Source organism: Cotesia glomerata, linkage group LG6, assembly GCF_020080835.1.
Source record: "Cotesia glomerata isolate CgM1 linkage group LG6, MPM_Cglom_v2.3, whole genome shotgun sequence".
NCBI lineage: Eukaryota > Metazoa > Arthropoda > Insecta > Hymenoptera > Braconidae > Cotesia > Cotesia glomerata.
This window is the reverse complement of record NC_058163.1, coordinates 16,834,117-16,859,932: the sequence shown is the minus strand read 5'-3', so window position 1 is coordinate 16,859,932 and position 25,816 is coordinate 16,834,117. Positions and strand designations below refer to the sequence as shown.

At 31.9% G+C, this 25,816-nt stretch overlaps 3 protein-coding genes across 3 annotated transcripts in view; all 3 read right to left on the bottom strand.

Annotated features, from left to right (window-relative positions):
- The window catches only part of LOC123267761, a gene marked incomplete in the record, with an annotated part of 391,343 nt that overhangs the window by 277,497 nt on the left and 88,030 nt on the right, over nucleotides 1-25,816 (bottom strand).
- LOC123267769 lies at nucleotides 15,769-17,132 on the bottom strand. The gene is made up of 3 exons (XM_044732611.1): nucleotides 16,469-17,132; nucleotides 15,935-16,387; nucleotides 15,769-15,847 (listed from the first exon to the last, which is right to left on the bottom strand). Exons 1-3 carry the CDS (start codon nucleotides 16,746-16,748, stop codon nucleotides 15,834-15,836), a joined length of 747 nt encoding a protein of 248 aa, XP_044588546.1. The 5' UTR covers nucleotides 16,749-17,132; the 3' UTR covers nucleotides 15,769-15,833.
- LOC123268012 lies at nucleotides 22,156-23,437 on the bottom strand. Its single transcript, XM_044732894.1, has 2 exons — nucleotides 22,781-23,437; nucleotides 22,156-22,541 (listed from the first exon to the last, which is right to left on the bottom strand). The coding sequence occupies exons 1-2, from the start codon at nucleotides 23,250-23,252 to the stop codon at nucleotides 22,156-22,158; spliced, it is 858 nt and encodes a 285-aa protein (XP_044588829.1). The 5' UTR covers nucleotides 23,253-23,437.

Below are 25,816 nucleotides of genomic sequence, written 5' to 3'. Positions count from 1 at the left end.
ACTAGGAGCAACCGTCGTGAGACGCAACACGGACTGGATTGAAGTAATGCTAACACGGTCCCGATCCAATCTTCCCCGTATCATCTATGGGGAAAGAAAGAGGGGGATGTTTAGTCGGTATTGTTGTCAATAATATTGACTTCCGAGTCCGACATACCCAGGACAAACATCTTGTCCTGGTATACGTAAGTGTATTTGACCTCCTCTATAAAAAAAAAAAAAAATACACACACACACACACACACACACATAGACATACGGACATCATCGTGGAAACATTCGGGGAAGCTTCGTAGGACCTCAAAACGTCAAGATATGATGAGAACTCGATTTTCGAAAAACGTGGTAAAATCAATAACTTCCCGAAGAGGAAGTTAAAAATTAGGAAAACGGCTGACCCTAAAGACCGTCCTTGCAACTTCCTGCTACTTTCTTAATTAAGCGCTTAAAATCGCACTTATTACGTTTTTGAGCTTTCCAAGCTTAAAAATATAGTTTTTGTGTCATTTTAACAGTTTTCATATAGCCTAAAAAATAATAATCACGTTGTTTTCTCATAAAAAAAAGATTTATTTCTGATCTACAATTAAAATATGTATTTCATGTAATAAATCAACTCACTTTTTAACTTCCCGCTAAGCAAATTGAAAATTGAAAAAAAATCGGGAAGTTATATGTTTTACCCCGTTTTTTGAAAATCGCGTTTTCATCATATTTCGACGTTTTAAGGTTCTAGGAAGCTTTCCTGACTATTTCCGCGATTGTGTCTGTATGTGTGTGTGTGTGTGTGTGTGTTTTTGAAATTCCCGCTAAGAAAATTGAAAATTTTCAAAAATCGGGAAATTATTGTTTTTACCCCGTTTTTCGAAAATCGAGTTTTCATCAGATCTCGACGTTCTGAGGTCCCAGCAAGCTTCCCTGACTATTCCCGCGATGGTGTTCGTGCGGCTGTATGTGTGTGTGTGTGTGTGTGTGTGTGTGTGTGTGTGTGTGTGTGTGTGTGTGTGTGTGTGTGTGTATTAAAACCTCTTATAACTTTTGAACGGCTCGGCTGATCGGATCGAAATAGGTGGCAATTCAAAGAGTATTATTGCCATTAAATTTCTTTCGAATTTGAATTTGAATTTTTGAGAAATCTCAAAAATAAAATTTTCAAAAAATCATTTTTTTGGAATAACTTCTAAACGGCTTTACCGATCAATTCCAAAAAATAATTAGCTCTCGAGCTTAAAAAACCACGTTGATTGCCACCAATCCCATCAAAATCGGTTGATTCGTTCGAGAGTTATCGAAAACGAAAAATTTCGGAAAAGTGTTTTTTTTCACATAACTTCGAGATTTCTTTTTGGATCATTTTTGACGAAATAAAATAATTATTAGAGCTCAAAAAATCACGTTGATCGCCACAAAGAACGTGAAAATTGGTTGATTGGTTCGTGAGTTATCGTTGTCGAAAAAATTCGGAAAAAGTGAATTTTTCAAATTTCTCTAAGATTTTCGGTTCGATCAGTTTGTGTTCAAAAGTATATCATAGATTCTGAAAAAGTGCGTAGAATACTGTCAACCGCGAGAAAATCGATTCATTCATTAAGAAATTATTGCAGCTTGAAAATTCAAAAAATACTGTTTCATTAAACTGCTATCAGCCTTTTGAGCTTGAAGAGCTCATAAGCATACAAAAGCTATTTCACTGAACTCGGAAAGCTCAAAATAACACGCAAATTATATTGTTGAGCTCGAAGAGCTCAGAAACGTCATTTATAAGTGCAATTTCAAGCGTTTAGGTATGGAATTGGCGGGAAGTTGCAGAGATGGCCTTTACGGTCAACCGTTTTCCAGATTTTTTTTTTGTATACAGAGAAGCGAAAAAAATCTTCCAAAGTCACTGCTATCATTGAAAGATGATGGTCGGTAGTTTGGGATTTTTACCCACTAAAAAAAAACTCCTCTCCTTCCCCGTCGATAGTACGGAGATGACTGGATCAGAACCGCGTAAGCATTACTTCAATCCAGTCCTTGTTGCGCCTCCCGATGCCTGCCCCTGATTACTGGTCCTTTTCTGCGGTTTTTTCTTGTAAAAGGTGTTGTGCGTAGGCTGCGACAGCTGACCAGTTTTCTTCTTGTTTGAGCATATAGATCACCAGGCTCGAGGCGGAGAGCCTGGTGCCAATAATTTCTTCGGTGCTGCTTCTATAGTCCTTCTACCGATTACATTCGAAGAACGTGTGTTCGGTGTCGTCAATTTTGTCTGGGCAGCATTCGCACGTTGGCGTGATGTGCAAACCTATCTTGAAGAGATAGGCGTTAAACTGTTCATGTCCCGTCAATAGCTGGGTCAGAAAGAAGTCCGTTTCTCCATGCTTCCGAGAAAGCCAGACGTTTATGTTCGGAATCAGGTGTGTCGACCATCTGCCTGTTTCCCCGGATGTCCATCGGTCCTGCCACTCATGTAATTTCTCCGTCTTTATCTTCGCTGTTGCTTCCTTAGAATTGTCACCATTTATTTTGGCGTCGTAGATTTTTACCCTCTCAAATGTTAGTAAGTCGATTGGTGCGGCTTCTGCTATGACCAATACTGCTGCTTCTGAAACCGTAGGGTAGGCACAGGTGACTCTGAGTGCTCCTCGTCGTTGCACTGCCACTAACTTGCGCCGGTATGTTTTCTGTATAAGGATATCTGCCCATATCTCCACTCCGTAGAGTAATATCGAGTGGACTACTTCTAGAAGCACCCTCCTTTTTCTGGTTCGTGGTTCCACCATGTTGGTTGTGATTCTCGACAGATTGGATTCTGTCTTGTTAGCTTTCGTGCAAGCGTTTTCGAGGTGTTCTCGGAAAGACAGCTTCTCGTCGATCACTACCCCTAAATAACGCAGTGCCCTTGTAGATGTCAATGTTGTCTCGCCCATGTCAACGACGAAAGGTTTTTGGAACCACTTTTGTTGAGTAAGGACGATGATTCGCTGGAGATCACGCTGACGATCTCGCTGGTGATCACGCTGACGATCTTTCTGGAGGTCTCACTGGTAATCACGCTGATGGTCTTTCTGGAAGTCTCGCTAGCCATCACGCTGACGATCTTTTTGGAAGTCTCGCTGGAAATCACACTGACGACCTTTTTGGAGATCTCGCTGGTGATTACGCTGACGGTTTTTCTGGGAGTCTTGCTGGAGATCACGCTGACCATCTCACTGGAGATCATGCTGACGATCTTTCTGGAGGTCTCGCTGGTAATCACCAGCGAGACCTCCAGAAAGATCGTCAGCGTGATCTCCAGCGAGATCGTCAGCGTGATCTCCTGTGAAACCTCTAGAGAGACCGTCAGCGTGATCTCCAGCGAGACCTTCAGAAATACAGTCAGCGTGATCACCAGCGAGATCGTCAGCGTGATCTCCAGCGGAAGCTCTAGAGAGACCGTCAGCGTGATCTCCAGCGAGAACTCAAGAATGATCGTCATCATGATCTCCAGCGAGATCGTCAGCGTGATCTCCAGCGAGACTCCCAGAAAAACCGTCAGCGTAATCACCAGCGAGACCTCCAGAAAGATCGTCAGCGTGATCTCCAGCGGGACTCTCAGAATGACTGTCAGCGTAATCTCCAGCGAAACCATCACCGTGATCGCTAGCAAAATTACCAGCGAGACTGGCAGCAATACCATTAGCACAACTTCTAGCGAAACGACCTCCAGTGATACCGACAGCGAGACCTCTAGAAAAACTATCAGCGTGATCTCCAGCGAGACCGTCAGCAAGATTTCTAGCGTGACCTCCAGCGAGACCTTTAAAAAGACCGTCAGTGCGATCTTCAGCAAAATTACCAGTGAGACCGGGAGCAATTCCTTTACGCGATCTTCAGCGAAATCGCCAGCTTGTCACTGTTCACTTTTAATTCATTTCATTAAACATTTTAGTTACAACACGGTGTTTCAAATTCTCTTCTTTATTTATCTGAGCAGCACAGACTTGTATTTGTTTACAAGCACCTTCACATCTGCAAACTAACCTGATTTTTTTTGACATATTTTTTATATTTTCATGTTGGATTAGCAATCTAAATTTTATTTTTTATTCAAGCTGCTGTCTTCACTTAATAGCGCTAAACAAAAAACAATTTATTTATTACGACCAATCAGAACGCTTGGCTACGCCTATCTTCTGTCTCTTTCTTTTAAAAAAACTAAATTCTCGGCCCTATATATTGGTATTATTTAATCATTTTGACGTTTTGTTTATTAATATGTATTTATCAAAGTCTCAAACAATAATTAGAAATTATTGTGTTTAAAACTAGGATTGATTTTTGTTAAATCTTGTATTTATTCTTGTTCTTAAAATTAAGAACCATTTGATATTTTTATTTATTCGTTTAAAGCTTATGTTTATAATTTAATAAAATCAACAACGTTGAAATAAATATTAATCCTAAGAGTATTTATATGAGTGAATATTTTCTAAGTCTTTTTATAAAATTAATAAAGAATTGTGAATTTGACGAAACGAATGGATGGATAATGAAAGAAATGACGATTATTATTTTGTAAGAAATAATTTAGGTAAGCGAAGATTTCATAAGTCCCAAGCGAGATTTAGTATGGGAAATCAACGAATGAATATATAATGAAAGAAATTGCGATTTAAATAATAAAGAATTGTGAATTTGACGAAACGAATGGATAGAAAATGAAGGAAATTACGATTAGAATAATAAAGAATTGGGTTTCGAAAACTAAAACTTAGAATTATTTGGCGTTTTCCGAGCTTCGAAACCTGGCGATAGATGGCGAGAAATTTTTGTTGGGAGAGAACCGTTTGGGAAATGTTATAGTCCCAAATTTATCGCAGAAAAGTCAACCAGTACCACCGAGACGATTTTCCCTGTGGAGGCTATCCAGAAGGTAAAAACGACAAGGAACTCAGTTACCCAGAGTACGGCTGTACCAAGGTAAGTGGAGCTCATCTCTTGGAGGTAATACGGACTCCCCGTACTCCGACCTTCTGTCAGGGTGCGGCAGGTGATCATATTCGAGTAGGAGGGATCAAGCTGGAGGCTATCCTCTAGATCCGGGGGGATTACGAGTAGGAGGTCGAGGAAGTCGGCTAGACACCTCGACTTCGGGGATTTGAGTGGCAGCACCGCGGGAGAAGGGAGTTGGAGACTATCCTCTCGTTTCTCCGGGGAATCCCGAGTAGGGAATTGACCCACTAGTGCCTCGAACTGGAGACCGCGATTTTTGGAAATACCGGACGGCCGGTCAAGCAGAACTTAGCCGTAGTAAAAGACCGGCAAAATATATTGTCATTTTACCAACCGTCGGTAAAGTAGAAATTGATCGCAACAAAAACCGATAAACCGATTCCTCTTTTATCATCGGCCGGTAAACAGATAATTTCTAAAAAAACGCGGAGAGGATGAATGAGTGTGTCTGCCATTTTGTAAAGGTGATGGAAGGTGGTACTATGCCTCGATGTGTTAATAATTACTATTAAAATAAACAATTTCTTTGTGTCTTCAAATGTTGACGTTTCGTTTGTTTACTTAGACAATCCCCTTTCCAACCCTGGACATCGGCGAGCTCTAAATTCAAGCCGGGGATTTATCGATATTGTTTAGTAGTGGTCCACTCAAGGATTTTCGGATTCTAGAAACTGAATTCGGGTTTAATTTAAGCTATTACGTAATAAAAGGGGCTAAACCCCTTTCCCCCTAATTTTACCCGTTACAAGATCTGTTATTATTTATTCGAATATGATATAATTGCTCATCATTGTTTCGATCTAATGGAGCTATTTATATGAATTTGGCAATTTTACGTAGTTTTTTCAAGAAACATGCGTATAAGCATGATTCTTGAGTAGAAGCTTGTGCAAAACCTATAGTTTCTAGCATCTCCATCTACGTATGGACCTTGCACGAGATCGTGGCACAAGGAACCAATTGAAGAGTTGCTTATAACTTGCCCATATTTGTACGTAAGATGCTTTCAGCAGATGCTTGCGCATGGCTTAAAAAGGGCTAAAATGACAAAGATATGTGATTCACAGTGATAAAGTAGAGTCGAATTCTAATTGGAGACTTGCACAACATTGGCAATTTCTAACTGTCATAATCACTTGTAGCAAGGTCCATAGGTAGAAAAGAATGCTAACAACCATCGAACTTGAGAGCAGTCTTACACAAGCATTGTAAAAGATTGTTATATTGGTAATTGCTATATAGAATTGTAATTTTATGTAAAGTGAATATCGAGAAAAACAATTTTGTATAAATATCAACAAACATTGAAACTAAAATAATATATCTACTTACAAGATGTTGATATAGTATTCACGAAAATGGCAAGAAAAATTAAATGGATCGCACTATTGGATGCAACCATCTTCACTTTCAATCTTGTGATTACTTTAGAATTATTGTAATACCATTTTTATTCGTATTAAACCTGAAAATAATCATATTATTATTTTAATTATTGTTTACAAAAAACTCCAATTTTTCGCCGGAAAAACAAAACAAGTTGTGAGAATTCACAATCATTACAATATAGTTTATAATTAAGATTACTTAATGATTTTCTCACTATAGAAAAAAATTAAAAAATTATACAAAAATCCTGCTTAATTTTTATTCGTTGAAAAAAAAAAGAAATTAATATCGATAACCTATCGATAAAAAAAATTAGTAAACCGGTTGACCCTCCAGGCTACTCTGCAACTTTCCACCGACTTCAAATGCCAAGTGTTCTAAATTTAATTTATTGTGACGATTTTGAGGTTTTCGGGACACATTCATAAGGACATAGTGACAACCTCATAGAAATAGTCAGAACTGCTTCCTAGGATCTTAAAACCTGAAGATCTGGTGAAAACTCGATGTTCGAAAACTGGGATGAAACCAATATCTACCTGATTTTTGAAAAGTCATTAATTTTCCTATCTATAAGTTAAAAAACTGTCGTAAAGCAAAATAGAATGTAGTACATTTCGAATTATAGTCTCCTGCGCTACTCACTGGCCCATTCCGCGATATCAAATATTCTTAGGTTATTTGATTAAATTGAACTTAAATCAAATGACCGACTTAAGTACAGCAATAACCCACATAAAATCTTTTACAAGTCTTGCGCAAGACTACTATCAAGTTCGAAGCTTGTACCTTATAAATTTCTTTAAGGTTGCATGGATCTTATGTTTTTACGCCGTGAAGTAGAGTTGAGGATACCAGACTGTCGAAGAATTTGGTTTTAATTTTTCATAAGTCAGCTGTAGATTTTTCAAGTATAGACTTTGTTGCTGCTAGTGCTAGTCTGACGTTGTTTTTCGCATTGCCTCCTTTGGGTGTGAACGCATTTTGCTCCTGTTTTTTGATTCTACCCGAAGTTCTACACACTAGAATGACAGATTTGTCGGTGATAACTTGAAAACTGTTTTTGTAGAAATACTTTTTCAGTGCTGCTAGTAATTTCCGTGGTTCAACCCGGTTCCTTCCAAAAATGACAATATCATCAGCAAAAACTATAGTTAGGAGGTCCTTATTACTTATGCTTATGCTCAAAAAGTCTTTTTTCTCGAGGACATTATCCGGTCAAATGAAGAGACGATCAATTCGACAGGGCTGAACCTGTCTTCTCGTAAGACACCTGCTGTAACTTCAAATTCCTTGGTAAATGATTAGTCAATTTAAATTTTGGCTGTCGCTTTTCTGTAAAAATCTCTCGTGACTCTGACAAATTTTCCACTTTGCCCATTTAGAAAAACTTATCCCACATTTTTTAATGGGGTATCGTGAAACATGCTTACTTTAATTCAATGGAAATAGCGTTAAATCTGTTTTCTGGTAAACTAATTTTAATTGTATTGCCACAATTAAAGTGAATATATGGGGCATTTCATACCAAATCGGCCACTTTTTTAGGTCGACCGCTCCAATTTTTTTGAAAATTTTATATGTTTTCAATACTGTCAAAGAACACCTTCATGAATTTTTTCAAATTTTTTTGACCACCCATTTCTAAGATATTGATTTTTTCCAAAATTCAAATTTTTTTGTTGAAAGAGCTATAACTTCGCGAAAAATACAGCTATCGGGGTCCCGTTTTTTTTCAAAATTTTTGTTTTTTAATGCTCTTTCAAGAAAAAAATACCTCTTTGATCTTCTTTGATTAATTCCTATTTTTTTGTAAGTTTTAAGCAAAAAAAAACATTTTTTCGAAATGTATGCCCCCTTATCGATTTTTTTGAAAAAATTCTCAAGAAAACTTGGATAAATATAGAAAATTTTAAGACCAATCTGATCGTGGACAGACGTTTCGTTCTATTTTTTTTCTTAATTCAAAATTTTTTTTTTTTTGAAATTGCATGTATTTACTTTTACATTCTCATGCATGTGCTCGGATAATTATTTTATTTTGTACCAGAGAAACAATTTCATCAATATTTTAATTAATTTAGAATTTATTTATTAATTTAATGAATTGGAGTTTATTCGTAACATCAAAATAATTAGCCTCTTTCAAATTCATCATAAACGTATGAAGCGCCATCCTTTGCCCACGAGATTGACTAGATTTTTTCCGTATGTAAGTACAATTTTTATGTTGGTTGCATTGGCTTTTATCACGGTATTGCACGCTTCATAGCGCGAAGCTATACTTTATACTTGAGTCGTCAAGGGCAAGCAATTTTGTGATCTTTAAATGCCTCTATCACAACCATATTACACTTATACAATAATATAAGTAGATATACACCGAGAAAACACTTAAATTAAACCATCTTTTACTATCTAAAATGATTTCATGCAGCTATTTAAAAAAAAAAAAACGTTTTGAAAAAAATTTTATGTGGACGTCCTGATGTCACCCCATTTTAGATGTACTAACGATTACTCCTGAACAAATTGATATTTCAATACCGGACCTTTTTTATTAGTTTAAGAATGCGATAAACTGGGTCCATATTTCATATCAGTAGCCTAGTTTACGCATTTTTTTTTAAATTGAATTTTTATTAAAATTCACTACGATACAACCGTACAAAGACAAACGAATTTTTCGTATTTGTCACGTGAAAACTATGGCACCACTTGATCAAGCTAGATTTTTTAGACTGCGTGCGCATATGACAAGTAAAAAAGGGTGCTGATATTTAAAAAAGAAATAAAAAATACTCTGTACGAAATTACTTAATGATAATTTTTTTTTTTTTTTTTTCATCAATTACACAATTTATTTTTTTCTTATAAAGTGAATGAGCGTTATGAGGCGTGCACTTTTGGATTTTCCAAAATGTTTGTTTATTTTGGTGAATTGACGTTTAATTATTGATTACTGATTTTTGTAAATATACCGTACTATTGAAAATTAATTACTTAACTCTTAATTAATTAATTAACAACTCTTTCAAATAATTGTATAATCAAACTTTATTTGAAGATGGTCTTAATATTAATTTAAATATGAACGTAAATTAAAGTTAGTTTTAACACCAGTAATCAAAAATTTAACGTCAATTCACCAAAATGAACAAATACCGTGATAAAAGTCAATGCAACCAACATAAAAATTGTACTTACACAAAGAAGAAATCTAAATCCCGTGGTCAAAAGATGGCGCTTAATACGTTCATGATGAATTTGAAAGAGGCTAATTATTTTGATGTTACGAATAAACTCCATTTCATTAAATTAATAAATAAATGCTAAATTAATGAAAATATTGATTAAATTGTTTCTCTGGTACAAAAAAACAATTATATCCGAGCACATGCATGAGAATGTAAAAGTAAATACATGCAATTTAAAAAAAAAAAAAAATTTTTTTAATTAAGAAAAAAAATAGAACGAAATTCGTAACGTGATTGGTCGATTTTATATAAATATACATAATATATAGTGTATACTATACTATAGTGTACTTAAATAAACTATTCGTATCGTAACATGATTGGTCGAATTCACGTGAATATATTATATTATATTATATTATTATATTTAGTTATTATTTATTATATTTATATTATATTATTTATTTATAATATTATAATATATAATATTTTTATAATTAATTTATAATTAAATTATAATTATATAATTATAATAATAATAATAAATAATATTTATATTTAATTTATTATAATAATTATATTATAATATAATATAATTATAAAATTATAAAATATAATAAATAATAAATAGTAAATTAAATAAATAATAAATAATTATTTATAATTTATTATTATTAAATTATTAAAATTAAATGAAAAAATTGAAATATTATATGTACATTATATGTAAACTAGGAATGATATTTGCGCGCAAGCGCGCGCGTGCAAGTAATGCTTTAGTAATAACTCAGAGACCCGTAATCAAATCTTTTGTGCATTCACTTGTTTGATATTTACTAAAATAATGGATACTCCGAAAAATTATTCCCAAAAATAATCCTCTCAATAAAAATATATGAAAGTATTGAAGTTAGTTATAAGTCGAAATTCGCTAAAACCGGGCCACGGTTTATCATTGGTTAAAATTAAGGCGCGCGCGTAGCGCACTGTTTAAATTTCTAGTGAGTATTTAAATAGGATTATCATTTTCGTAAACGTCTAGTAACACGAATCTTATGTACACTCATTATACCACTATCAGGAATGTTACGTGCAGATGAAATAATAGAAAACACGTCTATACATATTTCATATATTGGAGCATTACTTATTATAAGTTCAGTAACATTGGGGATAATTATTTAAATTACTTTGGGGATAATGTAACTTCTCAAAGCTCGATCAAGGTGTGATAAGATTTCCCATTAAATATACACGTAAAACTCGAGCTGTTTCCTTAAATTTTCACAGCTCAGCAGCATTTCATAGCATTATTTCAATCAAAGATGGGTTATTTTACTTAGAATTGAATGTTCCACAAAACTACCCATCGTGGCGTAATCGTAACTCACACTGGCGAGGGAGTATGGACCACCAAATCCAATTTTTTCATAAAATTTACGTTTTTCTGTCCTTTTCTCGTCACTGAGAAGAGCTACGAAAAACATTAAAAAAAGCAATATGGCAAAATTTGACGAACCGTTCTTTTTATTTCTTTTTCTTACTTTTTATAATCAATGACAATTTTTTTGACAAAAACCACTTTTAATCATTATTAAAAGTATAAATGATTTATTATTCACCTTTTTTATAAAAAAATTTCAGGGAGCCCACTTTGCCCTAAAATTTTGAGTCCTTCTAAATTTTAGGGGGGCCCACTTCCCCCCCCCCCTTCCCCTACTTGATAATATATCTGTCCTTGAATCTTGAAACAATATGACCAACGTCTTTGAGAAGAAAGATTTGCTAAGTTAGCATGGGAAGAAGCAAAAGAGAATAAACTATTAAAAATTTCTAATGCAATCAAAAAAATTTTGTGATTTTTCATGAATTCCCGAAAATCAAGATTTTATTAAAGCTGGAGGATCTGTTTGATTCAAATCTACTTCGCCATGACGGCAATAATCATTAAAATAATTATATTAATTAGCGACTTTTTCAGCAACAAAATGTTTTGCATTACAATGTCAACATTTAACAATCATATCACCAATGATGTAATGCTCTTGAATTTCTAAGTATTGTGATGAAGTATTGTGATGCATAGGGTTGGAAATCAGGTTGTTATTTTCTGGGTATCTAAACAATGATATATTACCTGGCGTAGACGAAAGATTTACAAAATTGTTCATAATATCATATAAAGCAGAATCTGAGGGACAGTTAGCATTGCTAGAAGGTGTTATAGTAACATTTTCCGAATTACTATTTATAATATGATATCTATCGAAATTATTTGAAGATGATCTAATATGAGAGGATTGATTGGGTAGTTTTTATCTTTAACAATTTGTGGATTACGTTGCCTTTTCTTTTTTTTTCACATTGTATTCGTCTAATGTCTTCTTCTTTCCTCTATTGTTCGTATAATTTTACGCCGTCCCATATTTACACAACAGTTAGTTGCTAACGATAATAAAAAATTTATTTTCAACTTTCAATTAATAAAATAAAATAATATTTTATATAATTTATGTTACTTTAATACGTGAAAAATATGTGATAATAATAAATATTTAAGATGATAAAAAAAATTCCATCAATCAACAATAAACTAATATAGGTCATTCTACGTCAAATCGACCAATAGTTGAAATCGACCACTTTCGATTTGGATAAATTTTGATCAGAAATTTTCTTTTATCATATAACGTTCTGCTAAAGGAAAAAAAATAAAAAAATTTTTTTCAAAAGATATCCAAATTCAAAATTTAGCGATTTTTCCAGTTTTTCAATTTTGCTTTTGTAATATCTCGAACGCTATTATAGATACAGGAATGGGCTTTCGTTTGTTTGAAAGGGGACACTTAGGACTATTGAAAAAAAAAAAAAATATTTTAGAAAAAAATTTCGAAAAATGCCAAATCTCTCAAATTTCGAATTTTTGAAAATCGTCAAAAATGACGACCACCATTAAAATTTTGGCTCAATTTTTTTGTATAATACCTTGCACTGATCTTAAAAGATCCTGAAATTTTTGGAGGGGTGTTTTTTTTTTTCAAAAATATGAATTTTTTAATTTAAAAAAAAAATTTTTTTTTGTTTTTTGCAACTTCTAAATAAGGTAAAGTTATGCAGATACATAATATTGTAATTTTGAGCATTTAAAAATTGAATGCACGACGTGGAAATATTAAATAATAAATTAATTTCAACTTTTTTTTTATTTTTTGAATATAATCTTGAAGTCATCCTTAACGCATGATATAATTTTTTATTTTTTTTAACGCATGATATATTTTGTCCGTTTCTTCACTTCAATTACAGTTTTCAACCTCAAATAACTCAAACAAATATTAATTTTCAATAAAAATCGGAAATAATTTCATGAAAATATCAATTTTTTTTCGTTTTTTCGAATACTTATTTACTTACAAATTTCTGCACATTAATGGTTCTCAATCTCAAATTATAAATTATTCCCATGTTAATAAGACGATAAGTGGCGTCAACAACTACAAATGAAGTAAAAAAAGGACAAATAACAAATTATATCATGCTAAATTATATATGATAAAAGAAAACTTCTGACCAAAATTTATCCAAATCGAAGGGGGTCGATTCCAACTATTGGTCGATTTGACATGGAATGACCCATATATTTTTCAAATTCACCACGTGACAACGTATTCGACTCCTAGAATCCAGCCTTTAATTTTTTGTCAACTCATTTTTAATTTTTAATTTTCAATTGTTTTATTTGAAAATTATTGATAATGTGATGATAATACTGAAATCAGCAGTCGCTTAAAAATTTTTTGTTTTTTTTTCATTAATTAAATTAGAACTAAAAAAATATTTCCAAAAATTGCACTTATAGTTTTTCAAAAAAATCTTCTGTATGTTAAAGTTTTCTTTTAATTTCCAAAAAGTGCATTTATCGTTTTTCGAAAAGATCTTCTAATTTTATTTTAATTTTTTAGTTGTAATTCTTTCAATGATAAAAATTGTCGGATGTCTGCTAATTTCATTTTCATACATGATGAACTATTTTTTTTATGAATAATATATGTATAAAAATTAATAAATGTTATGCTAAATAATAAAATTCTAATATTTCAAGAGGAAAAAAAACTTCATGATGGCTTCACCTCTTAGAAAAAATTATAAATGGGTCATTCCATGTCAAATCGACAAATTTTTTACCTGACCCCCTTTGATTTCGCTGAAAATTTTCTATCTTTTTCTACCCCCCGAAAGTTATTTTTCAGAATTTTTTCAAATTTTTTTTCCCGACTCAAAAAAAGTTATGAATTTTTTAAAAAAACCGCTCTTTTATTTTTAAATTGCCAGAACTTTTTCAAAAATTGACCGTTTGGGAACTTTTTTTTTCAAAATTTTTGTTTTTAAATGTAGTTTTCGAAAAAAAATATGAAAAAATTTTCAGAATCCCAGATATATGAAATATTTTAGTTTTTTTGAAAAAACCGTAATTTTCTCAAAGTCCGACCGTTTTTTTTTTTTTTTTGCTCTAAAAATATTTCAACTAATTCTGCAATGATCCCCGTTGATTAAAAGATGTGACGACAATCGCTTCTAATTTTTATTCTTGATTATAAAAAAATTTTTGTTGAATTTTTGCTGATTTTATATAACTTTGTTATGAAATTTTTTTTATTTCCTCGTGAAACCTCAAAAGTTGAAAAATAAAATTTTATTGGAGAATTTCAAGTGATTATCGTCCAAGAAATTGTTATTTTTTTCAAAAAAGTAAAAAAAAAGGACTTTTCATACTCTTAAATAAATTCACCGTCTCTTAACATCTTTAAATAAATTAAAAACATTTTTTTGTATGTGTTCAAATTATATTATCTTTTATTTAACATAATACTTGATTCGAAAATTCAACATTACACCTATTTTTATTATCTCTTTTTACTGGATGATTCCCTTCTTTTCTTCATCGTACTGTGATTTAAATATTTTTCTGAAGAAGAAAACATCATAACTTGCACTATACAATCTTCTAATGGTGAAATTTTATGGATTTTTTGTGTCGCTGGTATTGTTTTTGCATTTGTGAACCGATCTGCTAATTTTTCTTTCATCGAATTATAAACTTCAATTGTTGAGAACCGAATATTCATTTTCGTCAAATTTTGTGACGCCCATTCGAATAATTGTTTAGGTGTTAATATTTGCTGATCAGGTGGTAACTGTAGACTTGCCCGCGAGGCCTTTCTTTTAATTGTCCCGCCGACTCCGTCACAAGGCCCTTTTCCGTGAGCTGTTGCGAAAAAATTCCATTCGACGATCACACCAAACTCTCTACGATAATGCGATAAATTACTAAAATGCTTGTAATTTTTATATTGCTGAGGTGCACCATCCGAAAAGAAAAATATTTTAGCGACTGTAGACGACAGAGACTTAATAAAATTGATAATGATCTCAGAATAAATATGGACAGCAATAGAATCATGGTTCAAGCAATCTGAAATGATAACCATACTTTGATGAGTAAGTTGATTATCTACCTTATAATAAATAACGACTGTGTAAACTGTTGCTTGATCGTTATTCCAGTGAAATCCCGGTGCAGCATCTTGAACAACAAATGCATAATTTTCAGCAAAATCAACAATTACCATAAATTCGTTCTCTGTTATAGATTCTTTTAACGCTCTCAAATAAGCCGCTTGCTCTTTTGCAATGAAATTATGTGGTAATAAAGCAACAAGTTTTTCACAGAAGTCATCAACAAAATCCAAATTACTTTTAATGGTTGTTTCAAGTGTTACTTTCGGAGTCGACACCCATTGTTTGTAACTTACTTCATCGATTCCATTATTATCCATTTCTGTTAGTAATAACTGTTTTATATTTTCAACACCTGGACAATTAGCACATGTATTGAAATAGCACTCAGTCGTTGGTTCTTTACACACAATTGCATTTAAACAGTCATTATAAGTTCCCACCGGCAAATTTGAGCCTTCAGTTAATCGACATAACTTACCACCTAAAATAATGAGTTTTATATTCTGATGAATCGAGCAATCGCAAACTGTGTGAGTACCAGATCCACCAGCTAAAATACAGTGTTTTAGGCGTAATGATGCAAATGAAGAAAATCCAATTTCAATTTGGGGAAATCTTGATTTGAATATTTTGTGTAACTCTTTCAAATTACAAAGTACTAAACGTTTTTGCACTTGAACTTTCGAACCATCATCATTACGCAATGAAATAAAATCCTTTTTTCCTGGCATAACACTACTCATTTCATCGTCATTATAAAAATCGGCCTGAAAATAACGATGTTATAAATTAATTTATAAATATTCACGCATTGGTGATTCCAAACAAAATTAATTTGTAACTCAATATCGTACCTATTTTCTTTTCAGGTATTGGTAAAACTCCTTGGTCAGCAGCAAGCTTTCTCGCTAATCGTGCCATATACGTCGTAGCACCCATAACCTCGACAATCTCATCAATGCTCCAACTTGACGGCATTAGAGTCAAAATTTGTAAACGTAACGATGTGCTTGTGTCAGTGTCATTAAACTTCTCTCTCAATTTTTCAATTATTTCAGCAGCATCTGTATCGCTGCATTGCAATTCCACTGCATTTTGTACTCCTAATGCCTTTCTCAAATTATTAGCAACACGAGTGATTTTATTGTTCAAATACGTATCATCATTCTGTCTTCTCGTAAGCAATGGGGATTGGTTTAACAACAGTAGGGCATCATTTATGGTCGGACGAGTTATCTCCAGACTCAGTTCCGATAACGACGAACTACTTTGTTTAACAAGTGATTCTCCATAACTTGTCGATGGCTCTAGAAAAAAGAACGAATAAAAACTATAAAAAATTAATGTTAATAGTTGAATACCGAGACGTATGAAAGTTTAGAAAATACCTGTCAGATTATTGCGTTCGGAATCGTAAACTTCTATAGATCCGCTGATAATATTTTGATCAATTTCAAGATAATTTTTGTTTTGATTATCATCACTTTCATCAGAAGTATTTTCAACAGAGGGCTGAAGCATTTTTTTATAACATGAACTACATATTCGCTCATCAGTCGACAAATTGTATCGAATTGCTAAATGCTCCGGTAAATTTCGCAGGGATATTTTTTTTCTATGCTTCTCCAAATTAAATGGATTGCAACATCGATCAAAAAATTTCGGCATTGTAATCACTCGTTAACAAAATATAAATTAACAGCACTTTATGATAAATAATAGGTACTTTATTTAGCAATAGTAAGTCTACGTGACACGATGAACACAACGACAATGTAATTATTCTGAAAACATAACCTCCATATTATTTAAATGAAATGTAGATGATATCTTTTTTACCGACAATCGATAGCTCTTAAATTATCACATTGTATCAACTGGAGGTAACTTTTAAACCCATTGTATATTTGAAGTTGTCATATTTCAGTACCAAAAAAAAACGTCCATAAGAGTAAAAAAAGTAAGCCATTCGGCTCCGCCCGAGACGGAAGGTAGATTTCAATTTTTTGTAACTATAAATAATTATAAAAAAAATTGTTCGAATAATTATTACTTAAACTTTCATTAATGAAAGTATAGTTTCTTTTAATTATTTTCAAATCGAACCATCGTATGTTTTCATATTTTTCGTTATTTTTGTAAATTACATTCACAATGAAACAAATTCAATAATTAGTACTCAGATTGAATCTTCCTGTCTTCGATATTTTTATATTAATTTCACGAAATGATTTAATTGATTGGTCTGGGGTATCCATTGACAGTAGACAACTTTGAAATAACTTAGAAAGATCTAGGAGTTTTTTTCTTCAAGCTTTACCATTTTTAATTCTCTGTAAAAGAAGAAAATGAAAAATAATTGTATGTTAGAGTATAATTGTGTGAATATTTATTTTTTTTTCATAATAGATATTATAGTTTGCTTTTTTGATTTTTTTTTCAACTTTTAACTTTTGTTACAATTATTGAACAGTTTTACATTTTCGTTTGCTTTTTCAATTTCTTTTAATTTTATTTTCATTTCATGTTGCAAGATGATTTAAAAAGTGTCCATACTTACATGGGAATGATTTTTGAAATTACAGAAAAATCTTATAACACGAGAAGATAATTTTATTATGATGAAATTTTTTTTATTTTAAACAAATAAAATTTTTCAAATCAATAACCATTGTGTCAATTGGAGGAAAGGAATTATTTTCATTATTTTGAATTACAGCTGTATAATGTGGAATCTTCAAATCCCAATAAAGATGAAATTCCTTTTCATTTTCTACCGGAGCTATTCTTATGCTCGAATTTTTATTTCCGGTATATATATTTATTGATCGTTGTAACAGTGCTGAAATGAAGATCATATCACCTATTTCTGCATATATTCCATCTGTTATAATATGATTTATAGATATTGTTTCTTTAATACCGGTTGGTAAATTATTGATAAATTCTTGATTAATCACCATATGAGCTGCTCCTAAAATTCTTAAACAATTCATTAAATTTTCGTTACCACTTAACAAAATAGATATTGCATTATAAAAACAATTTCCATGACCACTGGTTTTAATTGGAGTGAAATAATTACCTAACGATTGTGGAATCGAAACATTAAAATTATAATTTTGAAATTCAAATTTATGAACTATTTTTCTTATAAAATGACAGATTTTAGACATAGTTTTGAAATCATTATCATCAAATATTTTTTTTTTTTCGAATTTCTTTTTTATATTTTCAATTTCAAGAACTGCTCTTTGCATATTAAAATTATGAATATTGATAGAAACTTCTTTACTAGATTGAATAACAATTTTTTTTTTCACGATTTTATTCGTTTTCTGATTTACTGAATTGTTCTGAACATTTGAACTATCATTATCTGCATTCATTCCATGTTGTTTATGTTCATGTTGATCATACGGAGTATTAATGAAATAAAAATTGTTGAAATTAATATCTTTCAGAGGATCTAGGATAGGTAAATTTTCTTTTTCATCTTTTTTAATTAGTGGCAGATAATGTTCAGATTTTTTGTCAAAATAAAGATGAAACTTTTCGTTATTTTTAATTGAAGGAATTTGTTTATTAGCTTTATTATTGTTAAAATAAATATTAATTGAACGTTGCAATATTGCTGAAATAATTATTATATCTCCAATTTCTGCGCGTGTACCATTTCTTAAAATTTTCTCAAAATTTATTGTTTTTGAGATTTCTTCTGGTAGATTTTTTATAAATTCTTTATTCATAATGACATGAGCAGCTTCTAATGCTCTCAAGCACGACATTAATTTTTCATCTCCAGTTAATAAAATAGAAACAGCATTATAAAAACAATTACCATCTCTTTTTGTGTAAATTGGTAGAAAACATTTTAGTATTTTGAATGGAATTTCTATTCCGTTATTATTATTTTTTTGGTTAACGTTTTTGAATTTATGAATTTTTTCTCTAACAAAATTATGTAATTCTTGTATTATTTTTTTATCGCTCTTCTGGATACATTTTGTTTGCATTAATCGACTTTTCAACCATTTACCTTCTTTAATAGCTTCTATGGTAGAAAGATGACATAAACTTTTATCGTTATTATTATCAATGTATTTTCCTTTTTTTAAAATGCAAATTAATTGCTTATGATATCCAAAAATTGTTTCGGAAATCCCACAATGTAATTGAAAATTGGAAAATATTATATCGATGGCTGTATTTAAGTTTGTGGAAATCTCCTTGCTTTTTAAAGCAGAATTTAATCCTTCCGATCGCAATGTTGTGAAAAAAGGATGTGAAAAATTATTATTCAAATCGATATTAAAATCTCCTAAAAATATTATTTTTTTTTTTATTTTTTTCAGTAGTTTCTAGCATCTCGATAATACTTTTTGAAATATTTGAATAAAGTGTTGATGGAGGTTTGTAACCTGTACATATCACTAATTCATTATTGTACAGTCCTGTTACAAGAGAACACGATGTGGTTTTATTTTCATCATTATGACTAAAAATAACTTCAAATTTTTTGTCTTCTCTACAATATATAATTAATCCATAAGCATGTCTGTTACTATTTTGTGACACATTTACACGATGTACTATTGAATAATTAGGTAGTTCAACATTATCTTCAGATTTAATCCATGTTTCTGCTGCTATAAAAATACACGGTTTATATAGTTTGATGAAATTCTTTGGGTAAAGCCAATGAGATATTTTATTTAAGCTTTGTATATTTTGGTATACTATTGTATCTTCATTAGGGTGGGTCAAAAAAATTGAATAATTTTTTTTTGACTTTATACTTTGAAAAATAGGTTCGTAGACACCTAAAAAGAATTCTCTCCAAGTATGAGCTCTTAATTATAACGGGAAGGTCCTCCGCTTTGCGGGTTTCTATTTTTTTCGAATAATCAGATAAAAAAATTTATATCTCGCTTCCAACTGCTTGGAAAAATATTCCGTGGCATAGACTTTGTAAGAAATTGAACGCTCTACAAAAAAGGTCTCTTATGATTTTTTCAAAAACCTAACCGATTAAAAGATATTTCTAGTTGAAGTTTGGCTATTTTAAGGAAAATATTCGTTTTTATTATGAATTTTATAAGTCGATGAAAAAAAATTATTTCGGATTGCGGAACTCATGATTTTGTAGGAAATTTACTGCTCTACAAAAATGGTCTCTTATGATTTTTTGATTAAGTGAAGCCGTTACGAGATATTCATCGTCAAACATTAACGAATATCAATATTTCCAGTTTTTGATCAATAATTCGATAAATTTTAATTTAAACTATGAGTTTCAGGAAAATTTACATAAATTTGAGTTTCGATCGATAAAGAAATGTTATAAACAATTTTTTTAATATTGTTTTCAGTCTTGAGCTTGTTTGATTGCATTAAAACAAGAAATTCGAGCATTTTTTTCGACATATAGCCGATGATTAGTTTAATTTGAAGTGAATGACATATTTCTTTGTCAAATTTAATATGATAAGTATTGAATCAAGTGAGAAACAACCAGTATTTAACTTTTTTATAGATAAATTTTTCATTGCATTATCAATTGCAATATAATTGGCTATATTTTTAACATAACAGTACGCTATTACTATAAATAATTTCTTTTATTACAATTTGGGAATGTTTTTTGATGTTCTTTGACAACTTGCAATAAGTACTGGAATTGTTCTTCATATTTTGTCAAGCATTGATTATATTCACTGACTAATGCAACAGCTCGCTCTGCTGAATCATTGACAACTTTTAGTTGTTGAAAGTATTCTTTATTTTCGAGATAACTCTCATTAGTAGGCCATAATTCAACATCGACATCAAGAAAGTCATACGGTAGATCGAAGATTTTGAAAAGATTTAATGACTTTTTAGACACAAAGTCACTCAGAGTTCTCTGCGCCAATGAATTTAAATCTTTTTTAGCAATTACAAATCTTTTAGCTTTAGAATCTGTACCTTCACGAGTATTAACAGCTTCAACAATACTTTTTTTTACTTCTAATGGGACGCCATCGTCAAACAGTGATAAAATGGCAAGTTCATCGCTCAAATACCATAAGTGCGAAATCATTTTTTCACACGTAGCTGAAGAAATCAAAGGATTGATATGCTTGTACTCCAATAAATTTTTCATAAACTGCAAGTCATGATAAGCAGCAGTTGTTGCAGAAGTTGATGAAAACCAAGCTTTTAAATACAATGTGACTATAAAAATACAGAAATGACGAAGACCATGCAATTCTTTCTGAGAGAGTTTGAATTCATCTCTGAATAGATACATTTTCAAACTATAAATGGCCTTAGCCATCCATCTAGCATGATGAACAGCACCAGGACGTTTGAAAGAAATCTTTTCTTGAGGCATTTCTCCAAGGAAATTTTTATAATTTAAATCACAGTTAAATCATACCTGTAAAGATTTCGTAATAAAACTAGAGATTTCATCTTTTTATTCGAAATGATATCAGCAACAACAGCATCTTCAACACCAGATTTATAATTAGTTATATCTATATCATCCCAAAATTTTTAAACCTTCCAAACATCTGTACATTTGGCCCAGATGACACAGGCCAAAATACTTCAAATGCGCCCCTTAATACGATCTCAAAAATGTGATGACGACATGATAACCAGATCAACTCTCTTCCCAAAATCCTTTCAATTTCCTTACATGTACCGTTGTGAATTCCTGTAGAACAATAATAGATGACTATCGTTAAATTTAGTATTTAAGAAAAATCAATGGTTATATTTCAAATCCAAACGAGTAAACGATTAATACATTTTGATAGTAAAATTCAGTAAGAAATAGAAATTAAACTAGAATGACAACAATAAAATATTTTTTGTAATTGATTGATTACCTGTATTAACAGCCGTAGTGTCAAAACACATCGCCTTGACATACTTAATAATACCCCATTCACTCAATGTTGATGAAATGGCGGATGTTTGATTAACTGCCGTCCCAGAATTCATTTTTGGAACTCCAAGTAATTGTTCAGTACCATACGCAGTTAAAAGAACCGGTAGTCGTTCCACAGATTTGGATTCAATTAGATCATTCAGCATTACCATCCCAATGCACTACGTATTTATCGTGTGTTTTAAAATTGTCTTTTAATCCTTGAGCAATGTCTTTTCTTTGAACCATACGAGCTCGTTGGATGGACCTATAGCTGAGCGTTGTATCTTCAATTTTTATACCAACAGCTGATAAAACCGGAGCAATAATGAACATCGCGTTTCTACTGCTGACATTAGCTCTGTCAAGTGCAGAAACGACTTCAGGAGTTAAGACATTTATTTTTGCTCGTTTTGTCGGAATTGGGGGTTCATACTCCAAATCAGATCCAGAATTTGTAGTTCCACTTAATGTATGCGTCGAGAATGATTCTGATTTTCCACTTAAAACAATCCCATGACTGGTAGACGGTTGATTCAAGTCTGTAATAAGAGTTTATTTTTAAATTAAACAGACAAAATTTCCAGCACTTATTCATTATGATGAGAAGCAATTAAACATGAGTACCAGAAACCGTCGAGTCAAATGTCATACGTAGGAATACTGATATTTATAATGCAAGTAAAGTATAAAAATGATATTCTCATTGTTTATAATAAATATAAAGGAAGTTTTACACTCCTACCTGAATTTATAACAATTATTTATCTCAGATACTTACTGCTTTCATCTATTTCCATCATATCTGTAGTTGAGTTTGACGCAGGTACAATATTCGAAAGAATCTCTTTGTGTGTACAGAATTTTTGATCCAAATACAACTTCCTAATGTTATCATCCACCCCTTTTAGGGAATTTTTACTTACAATGTCGAATAATTGTTCAAGATCAGTCTGAAACTCCTTTTCCTTTACCTTATCACTTTTCTGATTAAAATCTTTTTGTAATTTCAACCACTCACTATGAAAACGGAGAATTTTTTTGACTACATTAGAAGCTCCACTCGTAGGGATCTGATTTATTTTCCACAATTCAATAACCTTGTCAGCTGAATTTTTTGCACTTTGTTTGATTGAAAACTTTAAAACTTTAAGTTGATAGAAAAACACTCTCATAACCTCTTTCACTTTTGGTAACTTACGTTCAGTGAGTTTTTGCACAGGTATACCGATTAAACGTATTTCTTTATTCATTGTAGAATTATTGATAATAAATGAATTTATATGATGAGAAAATGACTTATTTCGAAAAAATTGTTATTATCATGTATACGAAATGATGAGTTTTTGGAGCACTGAAAATGTACTGATAAAAAAGTAGACAACGAAGATAGTTAAGAAAAACAACATAGGTGGCGCTAGCGTTAGAGTACCAACAGAAGAAGTAATATAATTCAGAACAAAAAGCCTCTCTCACAAAAAAATTTATGTATAATTGGTAGAATAAAATTTGAAAATACATACTGTTATATCCGGCATACCGTCTATAATACAGGGCCTCCCATTCCTGCCGAAAAGTGCAGCGCTTGCATATTTAGGGAACAACAACCTGGACTGCGCGACAACTCACTCGTGGCTGAAGAATACACATTACCGCGCATTATCACCTCATCAAAAGGAACCAATTGTTTAATTAGTAGCCCCACTTGCAAATCGCGACCGAGGTGATAAAAGACGTGAACACCATAATTCGAGAGCTCATTTACAAGGTAACAGTTCTGCCTTAGAGCCCGGGTGAGTCCTACACCCGACACGTGTAGGCAGACTTCAATTATTAAATTAATTAGTCACTTTTCCTTTATTTCCAATTTCGAGTTCCTTAACGGTATTTCCGAGTTCTGTGATTGTGATTCTTCGAGCCACGATTCGTGTTTACGATAATCGAGATTCCCGCAGTTCCGGTGACCTGGTCCCACTCTCAAATCATCTTTTCCTTTTGTGAATTATAATCGGCGAACTTTTGTTTGCCGGGGTCGTTACTCCGGTTACGAACTCATATGCTTTCAACGCTATTTTATATTGGTATTAGTTAATAAGTGATCAGTGTAAATTAAGACGTGTTTGCCCATAGGGCCTTCAATCTGAATATAAACCTAAAAACTTGAATCAAAGTGTACCATCATTCATAAATTAAGAAGCCCTTCAACCTTCAACCTTTAACCTCCAGTCCAACAGGAGGAAGGAAGCGGCCAAGCAACGGAAGATAAAGTCCAATCAAAGAAAGAATCATCGTTGGAGTCAAGATTCGCAATAGTAAGTGGAGGTTATTATTATTATTTCCGAGGTCGATTGTCTTAATCAAGGGGCCCTCTCCGGGGTTTTCACCTTCGCGAACCCATAAAATAAAACTTAACGATACTTTCGTTAGGGAAATTCATCTGTTATCCGAACCTCCGATAGTCCAGCTACCGAATCCCAAGATCATATTTTTCGGACATAACAGACCTGAATTTCTGGTGGCAGCGGTGGGATCCGAACGGTGATCCCTCGTTTTAGACAAACCACCCCGGATAAAATTGTCGGAAAAGAGTATTTCTTTCCTAATTCCTCCAAAAATTTCCAAAACTTTTTTTTTTAAAATCAATAACCACACCCAAATTTTTTATACTATTTAATATAATATTTTATTATTTCACATTCCGCTAGCCAAGCAAAATTAAATTTAGCTTCAATTCGTCATTTGATATATCCGGCGTAATTCGACTCCAACTTTATTTAAAAATTTTTAAATTATAAATACAATAATAAAATTAAATAAAATTTTTTTTTTTTTTTTTTTGCTGACGTTTGGAATTAACCAACAGCTAAACCATTTAAAATACTTCTTTATTTCTTTCTGCTGACTAATAATAAATTTTATTTCGATTAAAATTTTTTTTTCTTTTTTTTATTTTAATTTTGCTGATATTAAATAAAAATTATTTAAACAAAAAAAAAAAAAAAAAATAAACTAACTGAAAATTCTTTCATTTTTTTTTTTTCAATCATAATCTTATTATTATAATTATCACTATTATTATTACTATTTTATTATTATTTTAGTGTTATTTATTATTATTATTTGTAAAGATTTTGTTGTGCCGACCTTGTGTGCTGTAACACTAGCGTCAAGGCCTCGACAGCTAATCTTTAAGAAGAGTGACGCGACTCTTCCGCGTTTGTTCTTCCGTACTCTACATTCCGTAACCCTATACCTACGATAACTAATCTTACTCTCCGGTTATTGTACTCTACAGCTGTGACCCACTTACCTAGTAATTAAAATAATACTTCGCGATTTAAAATTTCCTTTTCTTTTTTTTCTCTTTATTTTTAATCGCGTTCCTTTTAGAAAATTTTTTTTTTTTTTTCTCTTCCTTCCCTCTCTGTTATTAAATTTTGTTTTGTCTCGCTCTTTCAGTTATTTCTCTTCTTTTAGTTCCTTTATCTATTATTTTCTTTGCCTTCCTTTCCAGTCCTTCAGATTAAGAAAGGAATACATAAAATACTTAACAGGGAAAACATATTTAAAATTTAACAAAAATTATTAAAACCCGGAGAGAATTACCCCAGTTTAAGCAAACGGGTTCGGAGATAAATACTCCACCCTTATCGCCAGAAATAGTCATAACGTGTATACACCGTTCTCGATACACTTCGTAATATAACTACGGATTAAAAATGGTGAACCCTAACGATGGAGAAGGACCGGCGGCTCCAGGTACGCGCCTATACACGACAATACGAGAAGAAGCGGAAAAAGATCATTATCATATAAC